General features: G+C 38.5%; 1 protein-coding gene across 13 annotated transcripts in view; it reads left to right on the top strand.

Moving 5' to 3' along the window:
* Nucleotides 1-22,328, top strand: part of ARVCF (ARVCF delta catenin family member) — a 267,046-nt gene that overhangs the window by 91,853 nt on the left and 152,865 nt on the right. For 8 of the 13 annotated variants that reach the window (XM_040576691.1, XM_040576695.1, XM_040576694.1 and 5 more), the window contains 2 exons: nt 8,874-8,975; nt 14,964-15,208. The exons of 3 other annotated variants lie outside the window; for them this stretch is intronic. In XM_040576691.1, the coding sequence (XP_040432625.1) occupies nt 14,993-15,208 (216 nt within the window). In that variant the 5' untranslated portion in view covers nt 8,874-8,975; nt 14,964-14,992. The remainder of the gene's footprint in view (nt 1-8,873; nt 8,976-14,963; nt 15,209-22,328) is intronic. 2 more of the 13 variants (XM_040576705.1, XM_040576709.1) reach the window with 1 other exon arrangement.

The following is a 22,328-nucleotide window of genomic DNA, read 5'->3' as shown; positions in this document are numbered from 1 at the left end:
GTGTGTATAGCCCATTTAAAGTTTCTAAGCTGTTTGTGGGAAGGATTCTGAACAGAGATTACATTGTACTTGCTGTCTGAATTCTTTGCTACTTATCTCTTATATAATCTTAATAAACTATGTTAAAAGTATTTATTATAGCTGGAAGATATTTCTACTTATACAGTGCAAGATTGTGATATGAAAGAGGGAACTTGTTTAAATATTTGAAGTGCCTAGACAGTTAAAGCAAAATTATAATTTTTCCCACTCAGCAGTCATCAGCAGAATGTTTATTAAAAAGGGATGTTTGAATAGAAAGTTGTTTCTTGGAGCAGATATTTAATGATCTGGAAGAATTATTTCTGCATTCAAATAACTGTAATTAGGCAATAGTGATAAGTGCATTCCTGGAAAGAGGAAATATTATTGATGGGCAACATAAACTACAAAAAGCATTGAGATTTAGTTAAAGATACAAAAGAAGAAATGCCTTGGAAGGGACAAGGTCAGTGACTAATTATAGCTATATGGAAGAAAGCAACCTTTCCAAAAGACAATTGATAGTGCCACCCCCCCATTCAATAACGTCTCCCCTTCACCCCCCCCAAATTCAATACTTTCCCCAATTCCAACTGATTTTTGTATTAGGCTCAACCTCAAGCCAAGATTCAGTTGTATCGGATGCTTTCTTGAGTCCATGTAGGCAGCCAAGAGAAGTACCTTCAAGCATTGCGCTCGAATGCACTTGAATGACTTTAGGGCTGTGATGCACAACTGTTTCTACTATTTTAGAAAAGAATTAAATGCAGAGATCTCTACCACCTTTGCTATCGATAGTTTTTGCATGTGTGGTAGCAGAGTGTTCAGTTGTATCTACTGGATTTCTTGTCTTGAATTAGGAGAACAGAAAAAAAATCTTTACTGTGTTCAGCAGGCCATTTGAAGAAGCTATCTATATCACTTCTTCCTGGGTCTGTGATTGTTTTTAAGGCTCTTTGATTCTTCATTGCTATGATGGGATAGAATTTAGCAATGAAGACACCTAGATTATAAGTGTTGCAAGTAAGTTGCAAAAACTAGGATATGGTGCAGTTAGGGTTATCTGAAGACCTTAATTTGTATTCTGGGCCATACATATTGCATTACTTTTTATCTGCTCCATGGATACTCACTTCCTATTTACCCAAATGCCAATAGCAAAAGCATGAAGTTTCCGTTCATCTTTTTGAACTGCAGACCCAAGAGGAGCAACCACACAGAAGAAGTAGAGTAAATGGAGTCTTGGTGGAGGCCTATGATAAGGCCAAATCTGGAGCAGGTTTTATAGGCAGGAAAGGAGGAATAGGTAAGAAGGAAAATAGCTGGAGGTTCAATACGGGTGTTACGTTGCTAGTTACAAGCTACGGTGACCTCTGCCAACCTTTGAGCTTCATACAGAGCACAATAGAGACTGCATATCTCTGCACTGTGCTGGCAGCCGTAGGGTTGCTGCTGATAGCAAGTTGCTTGACTGTGTCTTCTAGGCCACTGGTGGAAAAAACTTGCACTTTTTTATTTATTTTTTTTTAATGATATGAAAAACAGTCAAATTATTCTAGCTGAAGTTTTCCTAAAAGAAAAATTAAGCCTGAAGGAAAGACCTATTAGGGAAAACTTGAGCCCAAATGTTCAAATTTTGATGGAGTTATAAGCTGGTGTGTAAAAAGCTCTTACAGTAAAGAATCAATCTTAGCTGTGAAAATTGCTACTTACAGTGATGCAATAAAAATCATTTTTGATAAATAGATGAATGTAACACTTTGCAGACTAAGCACAGCACTGCATTTCTGTCTCATGCAAGTGAAAGATCTAAATGAGTAAAGAACGTTTTGAGTCTGGGCTAATCAATGGGGTTACTATGGCTCCTTGATTCACCTGATGGTATGGATGAGACAAGTCCTGAACGTTAGTCTCTGAAGGCTATTTTGGCTGCCAGCATAACCCACCCTAAAGAAGCCAATATGCTTGTCAGATAGAATGGAAAACGTTTCTGAGTGATAAAAGATTTCTGCTTTGAAGATTCGACAATGTTTTGCACCTGAAGACAGAGAAGTTAATTGGCAGTTCCTGTGACATTGTTTCTGCCCCTCAGACAGCAAGGCTCTAGAGCAGGACGTTTTGCCATGTGTAACAAAGACTGTTCGGTTGGCAGTGCTAGAGCTGTTACATGCCAAAATCCATCATATGGAATGATGAGTCTCTTTGAGACTGTCATTAAAATGTATCTGTTTTTCCTGCCTTTATATGTTTATGCATGAACTGGATGATTATTCGAGACATCAGATGAGCTCAATACTTCTATTTTGCTCAGATATTATTTATTATGCTCAGATGCATGTTTGTCTTGTAACACTAAAAAGCTGCGGTGTTAACCAGGACAAACTTGGATTATGTCCTAAACTTACAAGGGTAAAAGGAACTTGGATTGCATTTTAAATTTACAGATGCTGAAACAGTGAAGGGTCTATTGGTGCCACCTTTGAATCTGCACATACAATTACGGAAAGCAGATCTATAGTTTTGGTCTAACAGAGTAGGTTTTCTTAGTGCCTTAGGCTTCCAAATTTAGCTTGGTGAAAAAAAATACTTGATTGAGAATGAGACAGATGTTACTGGAGAGAATTAGAGCTAGTGGGCCTCGTTCTTTTCCTTCCCTCTTTATGTATTGTATTAATCTCCTCTTCATTGATACTATTCCTGGTTTAAAGCAATGTAAGGTCTAAATCTGGCTGGTTTTAGTAACATTGAAATATGGGGGAGTAATGCACTAGGATTGATTGGTAAGCAGCAGCTAATAAAATTTGGTTGATTTAGTACCTTCAAGAATTAAACATGAATATTGACATTTTTTTCTTCCCTGTTTAAACTAATGTTTTCAGTTCCCTCCTGGGGCAATGCAGAAGCCACACAACCCAATAGATATGACATTGAGAGTTAAACAAGATCTATGTTCAGCAAAACAGGAGAGGGTTTATTTTTTGTTGTTTGTTTTGTCTCCTGAAAGCCACAAGTAAACCACAGGAAGATGCTTGCTTTGAACACCAGAATTGTGATTTTTTCCTAGCCATGGCAGTTTGTTTATTGGAGTAAAATACCAAGAGACATACTAAGTATTTGATTCAGGTGGGTTAAAAGATCTATTTCCTTTTGATGCGTTTATTTGCATTAATCTTAAAAGCATTAATGGGAAATGCCCTCATAAACCTTGAGATCGGAGCCATAGAATTACAAAACATTTGTTATTACCCAGGAATGTAGCTATGCAGTTTTATTAGCCTTTCCTCTACTGTAATCTACGGATTTCATTTAGCTGCATGCAGCCCTGTTCTTCTGAAACATAAAAGGAAGGAAATTTCTCAATAGCCTGAAATCAAATTATCTCTCTGTGCTTATCTCCATGTAAAGCACCCAAGCCCACTTTTTTTTTTAATTTTTTAAAAAAGGAAAATAATTTTACAGATAAGCAAAGCTAGACTCTGTGCTTTGGATACAAGCATTAAGTGGTTTGTTTTGTTGGTGATTTTTTTTTTTCAGAGTACTATTTATAGCATCAATTAACTCCTCGTGGTTGGGATAAGTCATTTGACACATCTGTTGCTGAGCTTAAACACTCACTGTTTTGTGGGGTCACAGTTCGATTTTTTCCCTCTCCTCTCAAACTGTGTAGCGAAATGACCATTTTCTAACTAATGTCAGCTCATTTAAATACGTTGTCTGCTGCCACTGTTATTGTAGTGTTTGGAACAGATGAAGCAGGCTGTTGATTTTCTTAACTGCCTAGCTGTCCTGATCTTTGTTGCCTGCCATTTTGTTATTTATTTTGTCGCTGTTAGAAGACACCACAATAATATCAGTTATGAAAGGATGATTATGACCATCTGCAAGATTTTCTAGCCTTGCTGTAATATTTCACTTGGTCCATTCTGTTAATGAGAAACTGGCCTGGCTATGGAAATCGCTGCCTACCCACCAACTCTCACGTTCTTGCACTTTGCAAAATGGAGATGTAATGGTTGTAAATATATGGCTGTTCTCAGCTGTAGTTCACTGCACACAGACAGCTTCAGATTGCATTGCCATCAGTAAGTAGCCTTTCTCTTCAAATGGAAGCCCTTTGGCCAAAACTCAAAATCTGGAGGCCAGAAAAATGAGGATAGTTGTGTATTGCTTGGCAAAATCTTTTAAGTATTCTGTGGAAGTAATTATGTAGTGTAATCACAGTTTGTTCATGGGATGGGCTTATGTATGGACAAGCTGGACTTTACATTGATGAAGGGAAGCCTCAAAATACTAGCAGAAGAGCTAAAGAGTGAAGTTATGAAATATGCTGCTTTTGATCTTGATTTTTTTTTTCTTATTGAAATAACCCTGTCCCAAGAATAGACTTCACTGATTTTTGGTGGCACTGCTTGCAAGGGTAGCCTGGCAAGGTAGTGCAGTTTATTAACAAAGTATTTCTGTTGAAAATGAGATCAGACCAAGTCCATCAGTACAATCCTATGCAGATAGCTTGTATGCAGTGCACTGATAGTTAATTTAATGCCTGATGCTATCTTGCATTCACATAAGCTGCACTGCTTGAGGGTTTTTTCCTAGCTGAGTGGAAGAGAGTATTCTGGTAAAATGGTGATTTTCTATTGGATTCCTATTCCTATTTCTATTCCAATTTTCAATTGGAATTTTGTACTAAGTAAAAGTTTGCACAGGTAGCTGCAGATTTTGTGCTCACAGTGGAAGCACAGAGGTTAAAGCATATATTGATGTCAGTGAGAATTGGATTGGGGTCAGAGGAAGTGCTGAAGCTCAGTACCTATAGCTTCTGCTAAAGGCAGCTATGAGAATACTCTGCAACCTGCATATACATGAATCAGAAAAGGACCACAAAGTGCAATCCATTTTTAAGTAGAGCTCCTTATTGATTTCAGATGGGGAGACCTTTGAAAAATCTATGACATGAAGCAGCTTTAGGATGCAATGGCATGTGTTCTAGGGTGTTAAAGTGATTGCCCTGTGAACTAATCAAGCCGGTAGCAATCATGCTTGCAAAGTTCCAAGGCACGAAGAAAAGGTGTCAGAGGTTTGAGAAGCAGCAAATTTGCTATTCGTATTCCAGACTTGGCTTCTTGATATGGGAGAAAAAAAGTGCTGTCTCCCAAATGCTGCCTGCATAAAATAGATAAACAGAAATTAAGTTGTGCAAATCAGTGATTCTTTTTATGTAGGGAATGAAATGATTAATGATGCTAGTATTTCCATGGTCTTGTCTGAATTTGACAGAATTAACACTCATTGAGATAGAACAATAGCAAAGGATTTTAACTGTCACACTCAAGTTATGCAGACTCGTACTGAAGTCAGAATTTAGCCATGGCTACATTGCTCAGTCTTTTGATATGTATAAGATTAAATAAATATATATTTAACCTGGATACTCATTTGAAAATATAGGAGGAGGGTTTGTTTACACAGAGAATTTACAGTGCACAGTGTGAATTTATAGCCTATCACATACCCCATTAAACCTTAGTGTGGACACTTAGTAAGTGTGGGGTAACATGATGCCACTTTGCTGTGCTATTTTATGCTTAATTAACACAAACACTGATCTTTGAGGGAAGTGTGGCATAATGAATGCTCTCTGATGGAAGGCTTGAGCTTTCTCAGTGTAGGCAAGTTCGTAGGTCCCGAAGAGCAAGAGCTCTTCAGAAAGGTGCTGTCGTGCTCTTCTGGGCTATAAATGATAAATTTCAAGATGAAATGGAAATTTTTATATTGGGTAAAATTAATCATAGGCTAAAACATTTACTTAAAGATTACCCTTGTAAAAATATTTCAATGTGAAGTTTAATAGTTTGCTGAATTATTTATGCTATTGTATGTATGTGGTTGTTATAAAGGTGTTCTGTATTGCTCTTATTTATTTTCCTTTCCATTTGGGAGTATACAGTAGCAATAGAAACATATCTTATTAGGGAAACAGAGCTACAGTATAATTAAAGCCATGTAGGCACACTGTATCATCAAGCCCTGAAAACACTGCATGAAATTTTAGGAAGAAAACTAGAAAAAATTGTAGTAGTAAGCTCTGCTGAAGGGGTGTTAAAGAAATTGAGCTACAGTATAATTAAAGCTGTGTAGGCACGCTGTATCACCGAGCCATGAAAACACTGCATGAAATTTTGGAAGGAAAACCAGAAAAAAAATTCTAGTAGCAAACTCTGCTGAAGTCATAAATCATTTACCCAGGGAAGGTGTAGAAAGACCATGACTGGTATAATTTAAACGTGCACTGGTGAATCCAAGTGAGATTAGATATAAGAAATTTTTGTATTTAAAAATACAGTTAAGGTGATATCTGCACTAATGATTATGGCTGCAAATAGAAGTTGTTAGTAGAACTGTAAAATTTGCTTTGTTCAGGCAAATTACAGTTGTGATGGAAAAAGCAGTTTTGCTAGCAAAGTTGTATACCAGGAGTACTTTGTTCTGTGTACTAGTTTTTCTCTATGAGATCCTGTGTATAAGAAAGATACAAGAAATGCTTTCAATTAATATAATTTATATAAATAAATACTACTCACAACCTCTTTGATCAAGGCCATTCAGTTGCTTTACAAAGATGAACATGTACCACAAGAGAGGCTGTAGCTGGACGAACAAATAAGGAGATGTTGTGACCTGCCCAGGGCTTTCCTGCATAGGTATCTGTTGGTGTTTTCATGTGTCTATAAGCTTTGTGTAAAATAAATCCCCCCCTGGCCCCTCTGCCCCCTAAAAAAAACAAAGGTCAAGAACGCCATTTCTCTGTCCCACACTCACTAGACAAACGCCTTCTTTAAAAGATGTTTTAAAACCTGATTATCCAAGTCATGCACTGTCTGTTTTGCTGGGAATCGTATCTTTTGTAAGTTAATAGAATACAATTTAGGTGCTTTTAATTAAGAGGTTAATTTGTCTAATAATTCTCTTTAATGGATTGGATTATAGCAGGCAACCCAATAACTGTTAACCATAACTGTTATAACAGTAAGATCTGAGTTACTCTGGTGCTGCTGCCCAGAGCCAGTTCTCTAGTGAGTGAAGTGCTGGGACTGCATCGTGCAGGCAGTGATGTGTGCGTGTCCCGTTTCTTTTTGGTGGTGTTGCTAAGCCCAGACTGTATATGCTGTTCTGCAAATTTATTTGTAGAAAGTACTTATTTCTACAAAATGATTCCTGCTAGATTTCTGATTGAAATTTCTTACTGATGTAAAATCTCAAATATTTTACATGGACGTTTTTCTGTAATAATTAAGCTGGTGGGCTGTAGTGTTTGTTCATTGCTATGCTCTTAAGATCCCAAGTTCCTTCTCAAGCAGCTTTCCTGTTAGCATTTCCTCTTCCCTTGTTCTTTGCCTAGTTGAAGCCTTGTTTCACAGACTGCTTCTGTCCAAAGAAACAAAAAAAACCCTGACCAGCCTTTTTTGTTTCTTTTGACACAACACAGTATGTCTGTCTGTGCCCATGAGAGAACTATATTGAAATAGCTTTCTTTGTGAATTCCTCATTGCTATTCATTGGTGGAGATTGTCACGTAAGGGTCAGATTAGAACTCAGTCAACCAGAGCAGCAACAAGAAGAGCCAGGCCCAAGACAGATTTCGCCATAAGGTCTGAGAAGCAGTTTATTTGGACTTTTGTTACAATTAACATGCATTTATTTTTGCACAACGTTACTCTTTTGTCTGTAGAAACTGAATTATGCTTAATTTATTCCCTCGGGTCATTTACTTCAGAATTAATCTTTCACTCTACCTCCAGACTTTCATCTTTGATGTATCTTTGCACAGTTTTGTTAAATTTAGTAAGTTTTGAGCACAGAATTTACTTCTGTTAGTTTAAAGAAAATGATTTTTTTCACATGGCGATTCCATGCCTTTTGAGATTGAATCAGTGCAAAGAAAGGATCATATTTCTGGTATTTTAGCCAAAACATAAGAAACAGTGTTTATGCTGGCATCAAGAAGGCAGACAGTACCTGGTCAAGCATAAAATCTGCTGGGGCAAAATTACTCTTTGAAAGTGTTCTAAAATATTTGAACCAGCAAAGTGAGTTTGTACTGGCTCTGCACTTCGTGCCATGTGGTTGCAGCATTTTTGCATGGTGGTAGCTTAAAACTGGATATGCTGCTTCATGGAACCATGCCTTTGTGAAATGGATTCTATTCTGTATGTTATCCAGCAAAAACAGGTACTAAATTTGCAACCACTGACCCAGAGAAGTTCCATGCTAAATGTTTTATGACAAAACAAGTCCAAGATTTACTGAGCTAAATAGAAGACCTAATATCCAAGAGCCTACTTTCACTAGCGTTTCCTATAGGATTAGATTACAAACAGGGAGAATAAACAAAGCAGTTGCAAACTATTGTGCTGTGTGCATCTTTCAGAAATGAACTTACCTTCTCTGACAAGTATCCATGAAACAATCTTGAGCCATTTCAGGGCTCATGCATAAAACTAGGGGGCCTAAAGTTGTGTGCCTAAATAATTACTATTATTTCTAAGAGCTTCATGTTAGGTTTCTGTGTTCTAAAATGTTTGGCTGCAATATCCAGTTTTAGAACATGCAACTATTGACTGCTGGTAACAAACCAGACTAACTTTTTTCTTCCTTTCCTTTAGCAGTGTCAAGATTGCCTTCTTTGAATTTTGTTTGTTTTTATTCCCTGTTAGGAACAAAACAGTATCATAAATGATCTGTGATAAATAATTTATACAACAAAGTAAGGAGAACATGGGAAACAAATGTGAGCAGAAGAGACTGTAATACCTTGTTAACTAACTCTGTCTTCTTTTTCTTCTCTCTTATAGTTGGTTCTGCTTGAGGCTGCTGTCCTACTTTGTCAATACTTTTCTAGTCTTAGCGGGTGATGTCACAGCATCTTTGACATTCAGACCCCAGTAATCCACTAGGTGTGTATCTTGCTTGTTTTTCTCTGCATGCTTTCTGATATGGCATGGGGGATAACAGTCATTTTGTGCTGCTCATCTTTTGTAGCACTTTAGGGTAAAATATTATTAGCATGTGCTATGCTTCAGTTCCACAGATTATTTTAGTCCCACTTTTGCTTTTATTCTGATGGCTTTCCTCCCTGTAGAAGCACATAGCTATTGTTCCCATGCATGGTCACAGGCTTTCATTTTGCTCCTACAACTGCCAGTTTGCTATATGTACAAGCTTCCTGTTGCTCATCGTAGTACCATCTCTTGTTAGTAGGACCTAGTGGACTTGAGTTGGGCTGGGAGAGAGCAGTATCTGTGCTCAGTATTCAGACTATGGGACCTGAGAAATTTCCTGTGTGCCTTGAGAGACACTTCCCTTCCCTCGGAGAGAAGGCTCTGCAATGTTCTGTGGCTGACTGGTGGGCACTGCTCCTCTCTTCAAATCCAGCTCACTCAAGAACCTGGTTGCCTTACAAAGGCAGAATACTTGGAGAAGTGCAGAGGATTAGAGATTCTCCAGAACTGTTAGGATTTAGATGCCCAAAGCTCCCAGAACTCTATCCCCTTAGTCACAAGGGCTCTCTTGACAGCTCTTGACCATCAGCTACATCCTATACTAGCAAAATTAGTGGGCAGAGCTCACTCACTTCTTTGCAGAGGACCAAGTAACCCTAGGCATATTAATGTTTCTAAGAGCCTTCAAACTTGGTCGTGAGTTTGGGTGTTAGCTGTGCATAGGCCCCGATTTTGGCCTCTTCACCCAGGGGTGGTGTTCATCCCTATTGAGCACTTAAGCTGTATTGACCTACAGGAGGCCATTTGATGCATTAGTTCTTTATATGAACAGTCAGAAAAAATAGATCGTCTTACTTTGCTCTAAGTCTAATGCAACACAATAATATATTTAGAGTCACATAGGCAGAAGGGAGGAGATTCGCTGCTGTCAGCGTAGCCTTTGACACCGTGTAGACAAGCATTTGCTGTGTTTAGAAGTGCAGCCTAAGGAATAATCTTTACCTGGCTGCTATAGGTCTAATATTTTCATCTAGTTGTAGGCTTTTCAATGCACTTTAATTTAGTTACAAATTGTAGCAAATTGCAACTGGCAGCCTGAATAAGTAACTCATGAGTCAGTACCTTTATTTTCTTCCTCTGGTCTAGACTGCTGATAATGTAAGTTGTCGAAACCCTGGGTAAATAATTGGGAGTGCAATCAACAGCAAGCAAGTATTTATCTGTTAATAAATCATTTGAAATGCAGAAGTTAGTCTTTGTCCAACTGTTCTTAAAAGGCAGTTACTGGTCCTGCTGCTGTTTCTGCATAGGAATTAGGATTTTAATGGTCACTAATTGTACATCTGAAAATTTATACAGTTTATTTTCTGCCTATGTTTTTCTTTGCACAGAGGAAAGAACCACAATATTTATGGTTGTAAGGAGGTTAACATTATATTTTCTGCATGGAGATCTCTATAGCTCTCTAGAGAGCTTTACCATTTATAGAACCCAAATTTTCTAGGATCTCTCATGTGTGGCATCAAGTTCTTATACCTCATTAAGAATTTTCAGAATAGGATCTTTGTCTCGTTCTCAGAATGTGACTTGAAAGTTATACATCAGCTAAGTCATCAACTGCTTTTATTATTCAAGCTGTTACTGCTTCAGAATCAGTATTAGAGGAGGTGTTTGTCAGTTTTACATGCTGCTGTTGGTAATACTCTTCCCTGGAACAGAAACTTACAATATATATTCTGAAAGGAGTGTGTTTTTCTGAATTTAGTTATTGTGGTTTACATCCTGCCATCTTCTTCCTGCATTCCGAATTGATTCACGTTTTGAAGTTAGTACATAGAAATATCCAGCTGCTTGGGTACCCAAAAGATAACAGCTATCCCATCTCATAGTCACAGGTGAGAAAAACTTATTTTAGCTGCACACAATGAATTGCCTGAATAATCTGAAGGTACTACAAAAGAGGTTTGCAGTTACATATTGTCAGGTGAGGTTCGATTATTTTCTTCTTTTAAGTGGGAGTTCTTCTAAATCCTTACACTGAAGTTTAACCAAAGGCAGATTAATTTATAGTGTTTTTTTCTTTTGAGGTGAAACTCTGGTCTCCATAAAGAAACACAGTAGAGGGGTACAGCACACATGATTAGCTCTGCAGCGATAACTTTCTATTAGATCTCAGTTCTGACCTTCTCCTGAGGTGAGAAACCTGGAGGAATGCTGAAAACTTTTATACTTTGCTTTTATTTCTTTCTGTTGTGTATATACGGGCTTACCACTGTGACATATAAACCATTTTTTGACCTGTGGATTTTTTTTCTCTTGAGGGAAATTCTATTAGCCTAAAATCCACTACTTATTAGGATTTCCAGAGGGGTCTTCTGATCTGTTCACTTACAACAGAAGCATTTCGTCCTGCCTTGGAGCTTTGTCAAAGGTTCACCTGGTACGAATACATCCAAGATAAAATTTAAGCTCAAGGATTACTACACTGCATGTTGGAGGAGTACTGTTCTGCAATGCTTATAAGAGATTGGCATAGTAAAGGTTGGAGAAAACAATAGAGGTCCTGGCTTATCGGACGAACTACCTACAGTAAGCAAGAGGAGGTGACCCTGCTACTGAGTAACATTACTGAGCCCTTCTCATCTGTGCACTGGGAGCACTGCACATGGCTGTACTGCACTGGGCCACTAGCATTTGAGAGAGCTAGAAGAATGGGGTGGTATTTTTATCTTTCTGCATGTAGGGTTTCAGTTCTCTTCAATGTAGCATTTTCCATTTAATGCAGATTCTTTGTTCGTATAAGGGACTGTTGGTCTTGAGTAGATACACAAGAAGTTGGATGAAAGGAACAATAGTTTATACCTTACATGTCATCGCAGTACCAGCTATGGGATGGCTGTGGAGTTCAGACTGTTCCTTATGCTGGCATGGCCTCTGGGCTCAGCTGGAGAGAACATCTGGATACAGCCTCCGAGTTTGGAACTGAGAAAGCCAGAGCTTTTCCCACTGTCAGGCTGAGAATGGACCCAGCACCCTCATCTGCTCTGAGCCAGGCCTTGAAAGTACAAGCCACTTAAAGCTCTTAAACTTTATTCAATACATTGTCAACTGTTGGAAAAGAAAAAAAAAAAAAAAGCGGCTTTAGTAGAGAAGTTGGACTTTTGGGGGGTAGTAGCTAAAGTCATTTCTTTTTGATGTGAATCTGAGAATGATTCCACCTCTAGTATGCTCACATTTTATAGAGAGAGGTAGCCATGACTGTCCTAGACTTCTGCAGTGACTTGTACCTTTGATCCCTTAGGATCTTCTTCCCTCTAATTCTGTCATCTAACTTAGTTAGCCAAGCTAGTTTGGCCTCTGAGGGCTCCGTTGATAGTTGGCTGAGAAGGGTGGGCCCCTGCAGAGAGAGACTGAGGAAACCTGAGTTCCTGCTCTGCAGCGCTTCTCAGGAGCGTCTCTCCATTAATTAATCCCTGGCCCGTTCTGATTGATTCTCCTTGGGCCTGGAGCTTCCCTTCATCTAAGGTGGGATTGGGTTTGTATGGCAGTCAGGCTGTTCCTCTGCTGTAGCATGAAGGCCGTGATAATTAGTAGTCAGGTAGCTGTCTTTTGGAATATGTGTTTAGAAATGTCCCCCACCCCAACCCCCACATGTGTTTTTCCCAAAACATGACTCATGTGTGGGGCTGTGAAGTCCCCCTTCCTTCAGTCTCCCTTGAAGGAGCCTGGGAGCATGTCTGCACTCCAGAGAGGAAGGACGACAAACAGAGCTGTCTCCATCTGTGCAAAGCAGGGAAGCACAAAAGCAGAAACATGCAAGTAGGCTGCATGTGAGCCAGCTTAGGTCCAGAAAGCCTGGCTGTGTTTATGTGTAGCTGTGCCAGGGCTAAATCATGCTGAGATGTAGCAGGTGAGTCATGCAGTACCATTCTGCATTGCATGGACTTCTTGAGTTAAGCTGTCCTTCTAGATGGTGGTGAATCTCCTTTGCAGAAACCATAACACAGTGATGGTTTTGTGGTCTGTTGATAAACTAGCATTGCAAAATAAGATTCTCAATGGAAGATCTCTGTTGACTGCTTGGTCTATGTTTGACTAGGATGTGGCGTCTGGAAAATCCTTTGGTGGTTTTTGGTTCCCTTTCAGATTCTCAACAGAAACTTAGTCAAAGCTTAAATAAGAGAAGTCTTTAGATTGTATAACACTTGCTTACCGGTATGAAAGCATGAAAGGCTAAATCATGGTGGTAAATAAACACTGTGAAATTAATACATAGTAGTCCTTGCAACATGATTTCTTACCACCCTGATTCCTTTCAAAAGCAACTGTTTAGGAGTTAACATTGAGCCTCAGAGTTTATGGCAGGTTATTTCCTATGAAATCAAAGTATGTATCATTGTTTTGGGGTCTGGTACTGCTTCTTCAGCGTCTTTTGGGCCTCTTGAATGATTTCGACCAAATATGGCAAAGAAGGGAGACATCAGGGTTACTTCTGAGTTCCCATCAAACTGAAAACATGCAGCTTGATATCTACTAACACCTCTCTTTTGGGAACACCACAGCATGTGACCACATTAGCATTAACTACCAAAGAATCAGCACAGGAGAAAGACCTGGTAAATAATGTTCCAGTCATGGAAAATGAATCAATTCAGAGCATGCACCAAATGACAAAATGCAAAGCTTCTGGAAACTAGGGTTTAATATCACCAGTGGTCATGGAAATCCTTCTTAATGGATGGGGAAAACAAAGAATCTCTGTGGCAGCAGGAAGAATGCTCCTGATTTGCACATGAAGGGACAATTTCTAGACAGTATAACTCTTAGCACAGAGTATGAACTTTTCTTGAATTAGAGCAGCTGAAGAAAATCTGGCCTCTGTGCACTCAGCTCAGAAGTGCCTTAAGTAGTTTACTAGTACACAGTAGCAAACTAGTCATTTGTTTAGCTTTAGTGAAAGAATTCTGTTGAAGCCAGTATTTAAGCTTATATTATGTTGCTGACTTTATACTCTTATGAAAACATTTTAACTGATGTTCAAATGATAGATCTGTGGAACCAATGAGGAGTTTTGCTGCACACACCATACAGAGGGAAATAGGGTTTTAAATGGAATTCTTCATAACCCTACTAGAGAAGAAATGAGGGAGATGTATCCCAACTATTTATCTTCTGATTTTTTTTCCCTGCACTGAGAGACAATCAGTCCTGTGTGTTTTCCATTGAAGATGTTTGATTTGGGCTTTTTCATTTACATTATTAGCAAACAGCTGCATGACGGACTGCTTCATTGGCTACCATGCTGAAACCATCCAGCACATTTCAACTGCAATTGCACTGTCTGTATTTAAAAATATTTTCCATATTACAGTGTACTCCTGTAATTTCAAAATTAAAACTATTTTCAGCTACTATCTGCTAAATCTGGGGGACTTCTGTTCACTTGGAAGCCATGGATGCAATTGTTTTCTTGTGAAGTTTGTCTTTAAAAAATGCTAGACTTCTCATTTATGCTGTTAAAGTGAAAAATTCCAAGTGCCTGTAGCAAAAAAGGTTGTGTTTGTCACCCCTCCTAAGTCTTATTTTTTTAATATAATTCTTTTAAGTACATTACTATTTGCACAGTGAAATTAGCTCTGCAAGAGGGATGAAAACCTCTGTTAAGCAATTTTAGCAAAAAGATCAAAGGAATTAAATATAAATTCTATCCAAGGTGGGCATGTATTTCTCTCTTTTTTGAACAGGGAAGCCTTAGATTAATTACTTCTAATTTAAAATCAAATCATTGAAAAGAAAGGAAGTCTTTTCAAAGAGCATTGGAATTTGCTTCTTAGAATGAACGCTATTCTAGTAGGGTGACTAACAATGTGCATTTTTATTCTTAACCTCTGACCTGTGCCCTCCCCACCCCTTTACCTAACCCTTTCCATTTGCCCATGTCAGTTAACAGGCAGGAGCATTTGAAAACAATCATGGATGACTATGATATCAGGTCTGCTGCCAGCATTTTAGCATCTGTTAAGGAGCAAGAAGCTCGTTTCGAGCGGCTTACCCGGGCACTTGAGGAAGAGCGGCGCAATGTCTCCTTGCAACTTGAGCGTGCCAATCAGCCAGCAGACCGAATGAGCATTTGCAACATTGGCAATGGTCAGCCACTGGCAACCGCCTGGCAGCAGCTTGTCCTGCAGGTAACAGCCTGCTCGTTTTACCTGTTGCTAGAGTTCACCTAATCCAGAATTTCCCATTCCTGAAAGTCAGGTGCATCGTGTTTGTCATCTGCATTTCATTCTGTAGATTGTCTTCTGATACCCCGGAGTCGGTGCGTTTCATTGATTAGTTTCATAGCTCAGATTTCAGAGCCATGGCTTAGATGTTGCTTTACTTCTTAGCTCATGGGATATTTGTGTAAATGTAACCATCCTTGAGTATTAAACCGTCAACAGAAATCTTCACTGCCCCCTTTCAGTCTGTGCGTATGGTGATGTTCTGATGATTGGAAAACAATACTGAATCGTAATCTCTAGAGCAAACAAAATTTCCGTTAGAAACGCTTGGGCGTTGAACAGGGGGAACAGCATTAAAAGCAGGGATTGCCCTCCTGCAAAGTCTCATTGTTTGTGCAGGGAGGACTTCATAATTTGTTTTCCATATTTGTTGAAATGACGGTTTTTATTTTAATGATGCAAACTTAAGCTTCGTGGTAGCTTTAGATTTCCAGTTACTGTTTTGCCTGATTTGTGTTCTTTAACTGCGATGATAAACTACTTATATCTCTAAATTACTTTAACTAGCAAATTCCTCTGACATGCAAGGTAAGTCGTGCAGAAGCAATAGAACCATTTGCGAAGGTCTGTTTCCTCAGAAAACACTGTTCAGTTCAGAGAGAGACTCCAGGCTATGGGGATTCTGAAAGTTGTTTCCCAGTCATCCTAGACTGCTTTACAATGATACCTGCATTGAGCTGCATTCAGGCGGACTTGGTGTTATATTAAGTTAGCATAGCTTTTCTATTAATAGCTGCCATGCTTCCGTACATGTAGATGCTTGAATGTGGGACTTCATGTGAAAGGAGCAGCCTGCACTGGTTAGCCTAAAAGTATGACAGTAGCTGGTAGGAGCTGTAGGTCATTATCTCCTCTTGAGTAGAATCTGGGCTAGGGAGGGGGAAGATGTGCTTACAGATTTTTTTATAGAAAAGGACAAGCTCACCTTCACTTTTCTGAATGACTTTGTGCAAAGTGCCTGATTAATAGCTTCAGAATGAAATTCCTTATCCACAAAACTGATGAAGCATGGGTTTTCTGCAGTTATGGCTTAAGGTCTAACCACTTCCTAGAAAACTTAATAAAAAGAGTTTAAGTTACTGGCGTCTACGTGACTCTTGTGGAGAAACAGCCCCTGGAGCTGACACCAAACTGAATCTGTGTATGCTCGGCTCCTTGTCACTCTGGAGCAGGGTGGGGTGGTGGCGATGAGAGAAGGCTTTAGTTCATGAACATTGTTGAGGTTTTTAGAGTAGCTTGTATAAGACACAAAATGGTTGATTAGCTAAATATGCACAGTTAAGAATTAATGTAAGGTTATTTAAGGGAATTTTCATAAAATGTGCTGAGGGCCAAATTCCTTCCTGATTTAGTAAAATTAATTAGTATTTAAATGAAGGAAGAAACCTGTACCTTCAGTCTTATGCAGGATATATAGTGATTTTATTTTTACTATTATATATTGAACTTCATTGTCAAGAGTACAGAGAGCAAAAGGTACTGTGTGCTCTGCTCCCTGCAGGGATTGCTCGTGCACTAGTCAAATACAGCTCTCTCTGAAGCTGTGTTTTGGTAGAGATTGACTAATCTCTGCCTATCACCCTATTCACCCTTATGTTTTAAGTGATATTACAAAATCACTCCAGTAGGAGCTTTTCCATTTGGAAGTGGTGAGGGTAATTATACATAATCTAGTTAATCTGTTTAGAATTTGGGCAAGAATTGAGAATTAACTCCATCTTATGAGGGTGCTGAATAATCTTTAATGATCTGTGCAAATGGACATCAGTTTTCCATGTTGTTTGCTGGGATTGTGTACAACGTAATGTCTTTTGGCCTTTCACAAGAAATGTCAAATCTGCAAATAAGGTCAGGGATGTTCTGTAATTGCCAAAAGACTTGTGCATAGATTTATTTTTTTTAATTGTAAATTAAGAAGATGTGAAGGATTTTTCTGAAAAGCATCTTGTTGTTTCAGCGGGATAAATTCACTGTTCGACAATCTAAACAAATCATAAGTGGTTTGTTCAGATATTAATTAGAAATAGCGGGGATTGTTCTTTAATAGGATTTTTTCCTCCAGAGGATGGATTTCTGGGAGATACTGTCATCACAATTAGAGGTGCTAAATGTTGCTGAAATGTCTCCCATTAATATCAGCGAGAATCTTTTAGTGATAGAGCAGCTGAAGTATTTTTTTCATAGCCCTTTGTAGAAGGTAGTGCCTGCCAAACCTTCAGACTGTGCAGATGTTTTGTACCCATCTCCCCTGCCTGCAACAGGCCGTAATTAGCCACTGCTATGTCACAGCTAGCTTTAACCAGTAATTGTTTCTGGTTAATAGCAGCAAAATGCTGCATTTTGTTAATGCTGTTGAACAACTGGGTAAATCTGTCCTGTGTATCTTACAATGACTTCAAGCATTGCTTCAATTATCCTGTATTGCTGTGTGTATACCTAGTGACATTAATTAGGGTGCTTTAACTCTTAAACTTCTGGCAGATGCACATCGTAGTAGGAACACTGATCTAAAGCCAAAATTGGAAATGTGAACCCCAGCCCTGTGCTTTCTAGGGAAATCTACCTTACTGCAGATTTTGAAGTGGGCAGATGAAGTGCTTTTCCAGGCTAAAACCCATTGGGCAACAGGTCGTTAGTTGCTTACTAAAAACCTTTCCACTAGTCCGAAAATGTAATATGTAATGATCTTTTAACCTGAGAGCTTTTATCAGATTAATAAAAATCTTCTAAAAATCCTTCTATTCTTTAATTACATTCTTGACTTTGTTCCCCACTCTGGCTTCGAGTGCTGGGAGCCATGTGGCTGGCCATCACTCTTAGTTTCTGAAATTGAAAACCTGGCTATACTAAAAAAGAGCAGAGCTGTCTGTTAATGTGTCTTTGCATTTGCTTCCCTAAACTTTGCACTAAACCAATGTAAAATAAATAAATATATTTTTGTTGTTATAGTATCCCAAGCAGTGGGAGTCTTGGCAGCACAGATAGACTTTGCCTTTTTATCAGCTTACCAGTGCATGCAAAGGCCAATAAGCTTTTAAGTCACTGGTGAGTAGCACCTATCATGTGTCTTCTACATATTAAAGTCTCTGGTTGATGATGTTTTTACGAGCTTGATAAATCTTAATACTCTTCATGTGTGAGGGATTTAGTTTAATCTGCCTGGTTCTGTTTCACTTCTTTCCAAATCAGCCTTCTGCTGTTCTTCACAGTGGCAACTAAAGTTGGGCAGGGAGAAGATATGAAAGTGCATGGGTAGGGTATGTACTATAGGAGGCTGAATGCTCAAAGCTGCAATATTATCACTGGATAGCTATTCCGAGCATAACTTTTTAGTAATAAAGAATATTTTCTCTTCTTTTATTAAAACATCAGACACATGACACTTATTAAACACAAGGCTATATCCTGAGCTGGTTTAAATTGGCATGGCTCCATGCGTTGTAGAGAAGCTCTGTCAAATCTGGTGAGCTGGGGAGCTGAACAAAAATGTTGGCATTCAAAGACTGTTTCCCCATTGGTACACATTGACAATTTCCATTCCTGTTAATGTTTCATAACCAAAATAAAGTACAGCATCCAATAAACCTGTTTTGCCAAGAAATACAATAAAATTGTGCTTTCAGTGATCTTGAAGTGATGTATAGGGATTTGAGAGGTGTTCCCACTCAGTTTAAAAAAGAAAAAATAAATAGTTGTTATCCCCCTTTTTGTAGGTAGGAAAACTGCGGGTGTTACAGACCCTTGCAATCTAGTGCAGAGTCTTTTCAAACTGACCCTTACGCCTGTAAGAACTAATATAAGTTCATCTGACAAGTCTTTGCACTGACAAAAATTATCCAGTAATTTAAAAATGTAATAATTTGACTGTTACTTCCCATTCTTTGTTGGGTTTTGTATGTTTTTGTTTTGTTTTGTTTTTTAAGATAACAGGGTGTATTTGTCTTAGTAGGTACTTGAATAGTTTAAACCCAAAATGGAGGTTCTCTGTGTGCATGTATTAGTATAATATAGATTTTAACATGTTTATTACAAAGCCAGATATTAAAACAAAAAAGTGTCAGCATAAATTCACCTTGGTGTACATTTTTTTTTTAGATTATATATTTTTTTAAACTTACTGGTGTTAAGCTGATAGTCCTGTTGCAAGTTTCATAGAACTCTGCTGTACTTGATGGAATAACTCTTACACTTACCAGTACAGCCCACAGGAAGAAAGCTGCATTACAGTGGTGCCCCGGAAGTGGCAAAGACTGCTGAGGAGTCAATAGTGGCTAAATGATGGCTGTAGGTTTTGTGATCTGCATTCTAGAGGGTCTGTCAGTCAACAGCATGTGTCAAGAGACCGCGGACGGTAACTCCAAGTTAAATCAGTTTAAGAAATTTTAAATCAGTGACCATTTTCTTTCCCTAAGAGGAGTGGTTAAGGAGCTTACGTTGTTTCCAAAAGTGAAATACAAGCTTTGGATCATGTTTTGACTTCAAACTTCAATCCACCCATCTTCACTGATAAATTTCTGACTCAGGCCAGCAGCTTCAAAGGTTTCATCCCGTCAATCTGATGTGCTTTTTCACACTGCATAAGAATCAGGCTTGCTGAGATTCTTAGTGGTTGTGTGTGTGTGTTGTATGGGCTGAAACATCTAATAAGCAGACCAAGCTGAATCAGCATGATGTGATACTGGTGAGTATAGCTTAATATCTCATATTTCTCTAGCTATTAGGCCTAGTAATGTACATTATTATACAAGCTTGTCACTTGTAAAGCCAGCCAGCTCTGGGTGTGACTGTGCAATTGCAGTAGTTAATAGGGCATGAATATGGTGTTGGAGGCAGATCTGAGCTTGTTTGTACTTTGTAATACTGTGCACAGTTATTTGGTCCCTTAGATGTGACTGAGACAGATTTCTCCAAAATAGGGCTTGTGGGTATGACATTTATAAAAGCTTATTCGTGATTCACCAAAGGCTGCTCTGCAGTTGTTTGGTACTAACTTCACTGTTTCAGGACAAATTTGGTTGTGTGTTTTTTTGTTGGTTTTGTTTGGTTTTGCTGCTGTTCTTTAAACTGAAATAATGTAATCAGTATGATGCCTGGTAAAGACAGATATACCATCAAAATCCTTGTTCCCTTTATAGATGGGTATCCTCCAAGTGGTGAAGTTAGAACGAAGCAAAAGCTGTTCTTTCTGAACTAAGGAAACACACAATAAAATAGTGTTTAAATACAGACCAGGAGAAAACAATTTAAATAATTAAAGCGTTGAGGATTTTGAATCAGTCTCTTTTATTGGTGCCTTGATTATATATTCATTTTGAGGTATGGTGATAAACACAGGCTAAAAATTATGTATCTTATTTAATTAGTGTCCTAACTATCACTGATAAGAGCTTTTCCATATGTTTCTCCAGCATGGGTATATATATGACCATGATTCTTCATGAATTGATGCATAGTTTTGGTGCAGATGTGTAACTTTGTGTATAGCCAAGGTATTAACAAAACAGCTGAAAGGAAGGCAGACAAGGGCAGACAGGGGAGTGGGAATGAGCAAACTTGAAAGAAATTACGTAATGTTTTTTTTTTTTCTGTTAACACCCTTGTGAGAAGAAAAACCCACAGACATCCTCCCAATAAATAATACCCCAGAAGGACATCTTGAAATGCCAATATTCCACCAAGTTAATAACAATACCAAATTTGTGTTTTCTTCACTTTGCAAATGTGATTATAGCTGTTCAAGGAAAATCAAGTTAAGGAACAAAGCTGCAGAATATTTTCATAGTTAAGATTTGAATCCTTTATATTTCAACTTACTTTCCAGAAAAATAACATCTCTTTAAAAACTGTCAAACACATTTTCCTTTATTTATTTATTTATTTTATTATTTTTAGAGAGTTATTTCTTAGCCATAACCAAGCACCAGTATTCTTCAATCTGTATGTTAATCTGAGGTACCTGTGACTTCTGCCAAAAATGACAGTTTGTGAATTGAGGGTCAGTTTCCAGTAAAAGGTGAACTCTAAAGCACACCAGAACACATGGTGAGAATGAAAGAAAATACAAGATTAGCTCAAGTTGCATTTCTAAGAAAATACCGTCAAGTTAACCATTCTAAGTTACAGTTTGGGCAACAATAATTCTTCTGTCTGTATTTTATTAGATTTGTTTGAGGTTCTTTGCTCCACGCTGACATAATGTGGACTGTTAGAACATATAGACCATTTTCAGTGCTTTGACAGTAAGAACATGCATGCATTAGTATTGTACGTGTGTTGGAATATATGCAGAGAAGAAAGAAAAATGGGTTCTGAGCTCCAATAAGTCCTCACTTTTCTTTTTTTCCCCTCTCTAGTTTATACAGAATGCAGTTTCATCTTTGCTTAGAGTATAAACTTCTATTTAATTACTTGTTTTGTAGTGCCTCTTGGCTGTAGAGCAATTTTTCCTTGGTTATATAACGTATTTGTGCTCATGTTAAGGGACTGACAGCATGGAAGATGACATGCATTGCTTGCCTTACAGGTAAGGTCAGGTACAGACAACAATGCTGTAGGTTCATGACAGCTCCCTGGTGCTGCAGTGCTATTTCCCAATATGATGCCAAATACCTGGAAAAAATTCATCAGTAGCTAACCTGTGCACATTCTACTTGTGCTGGTACTAAGCAGATCGCAAATGTGAAAGACTTTCTACAGATAGTCCTAATTCTTTTATAAATCCAGCTGAGACCATTGAAATGTAAGTTCTGATTTGGGGGTGTGGTATGGATGGGACAGACCTTGGTGTCAGAGATGTGCCACGACTGTTCTCCAGCCAGCTGCTGGTGCACTGTCTTTTTGCTCCTCTAGCTCTCTAATTCAGCTCCTGTTTTCTTTTGGTCTGCATATCACTGTGCAGTTATGCATGCACTAGCTATGCCGTTAGCCTGATCCTGTAAATTCAGTACGTATGAGTAGTCTTACTGAACTTCTAGGAATGACCAGGGTCAGGTTTCAGGTTCTGCGTATGTGCAGCTATTCAGAG

Source organism: Cygnus olor, chromosome 17 (genome assembly GCF_009769625.2).
Source record: "Cygnus olor isolate bCygOlo1 chromosome 17, bCygOlo1.pri.v2, whole genome shotgun sequence".
Lineage (NCBI taxonomy): Eukaryota > Metazoa > Chordata > Aves > Anseriformes > Anatidae > Cygnus > Cygnus olor.
This window is presented reverse-complemented; position numbering and strand designations above follow the sequence as displayed.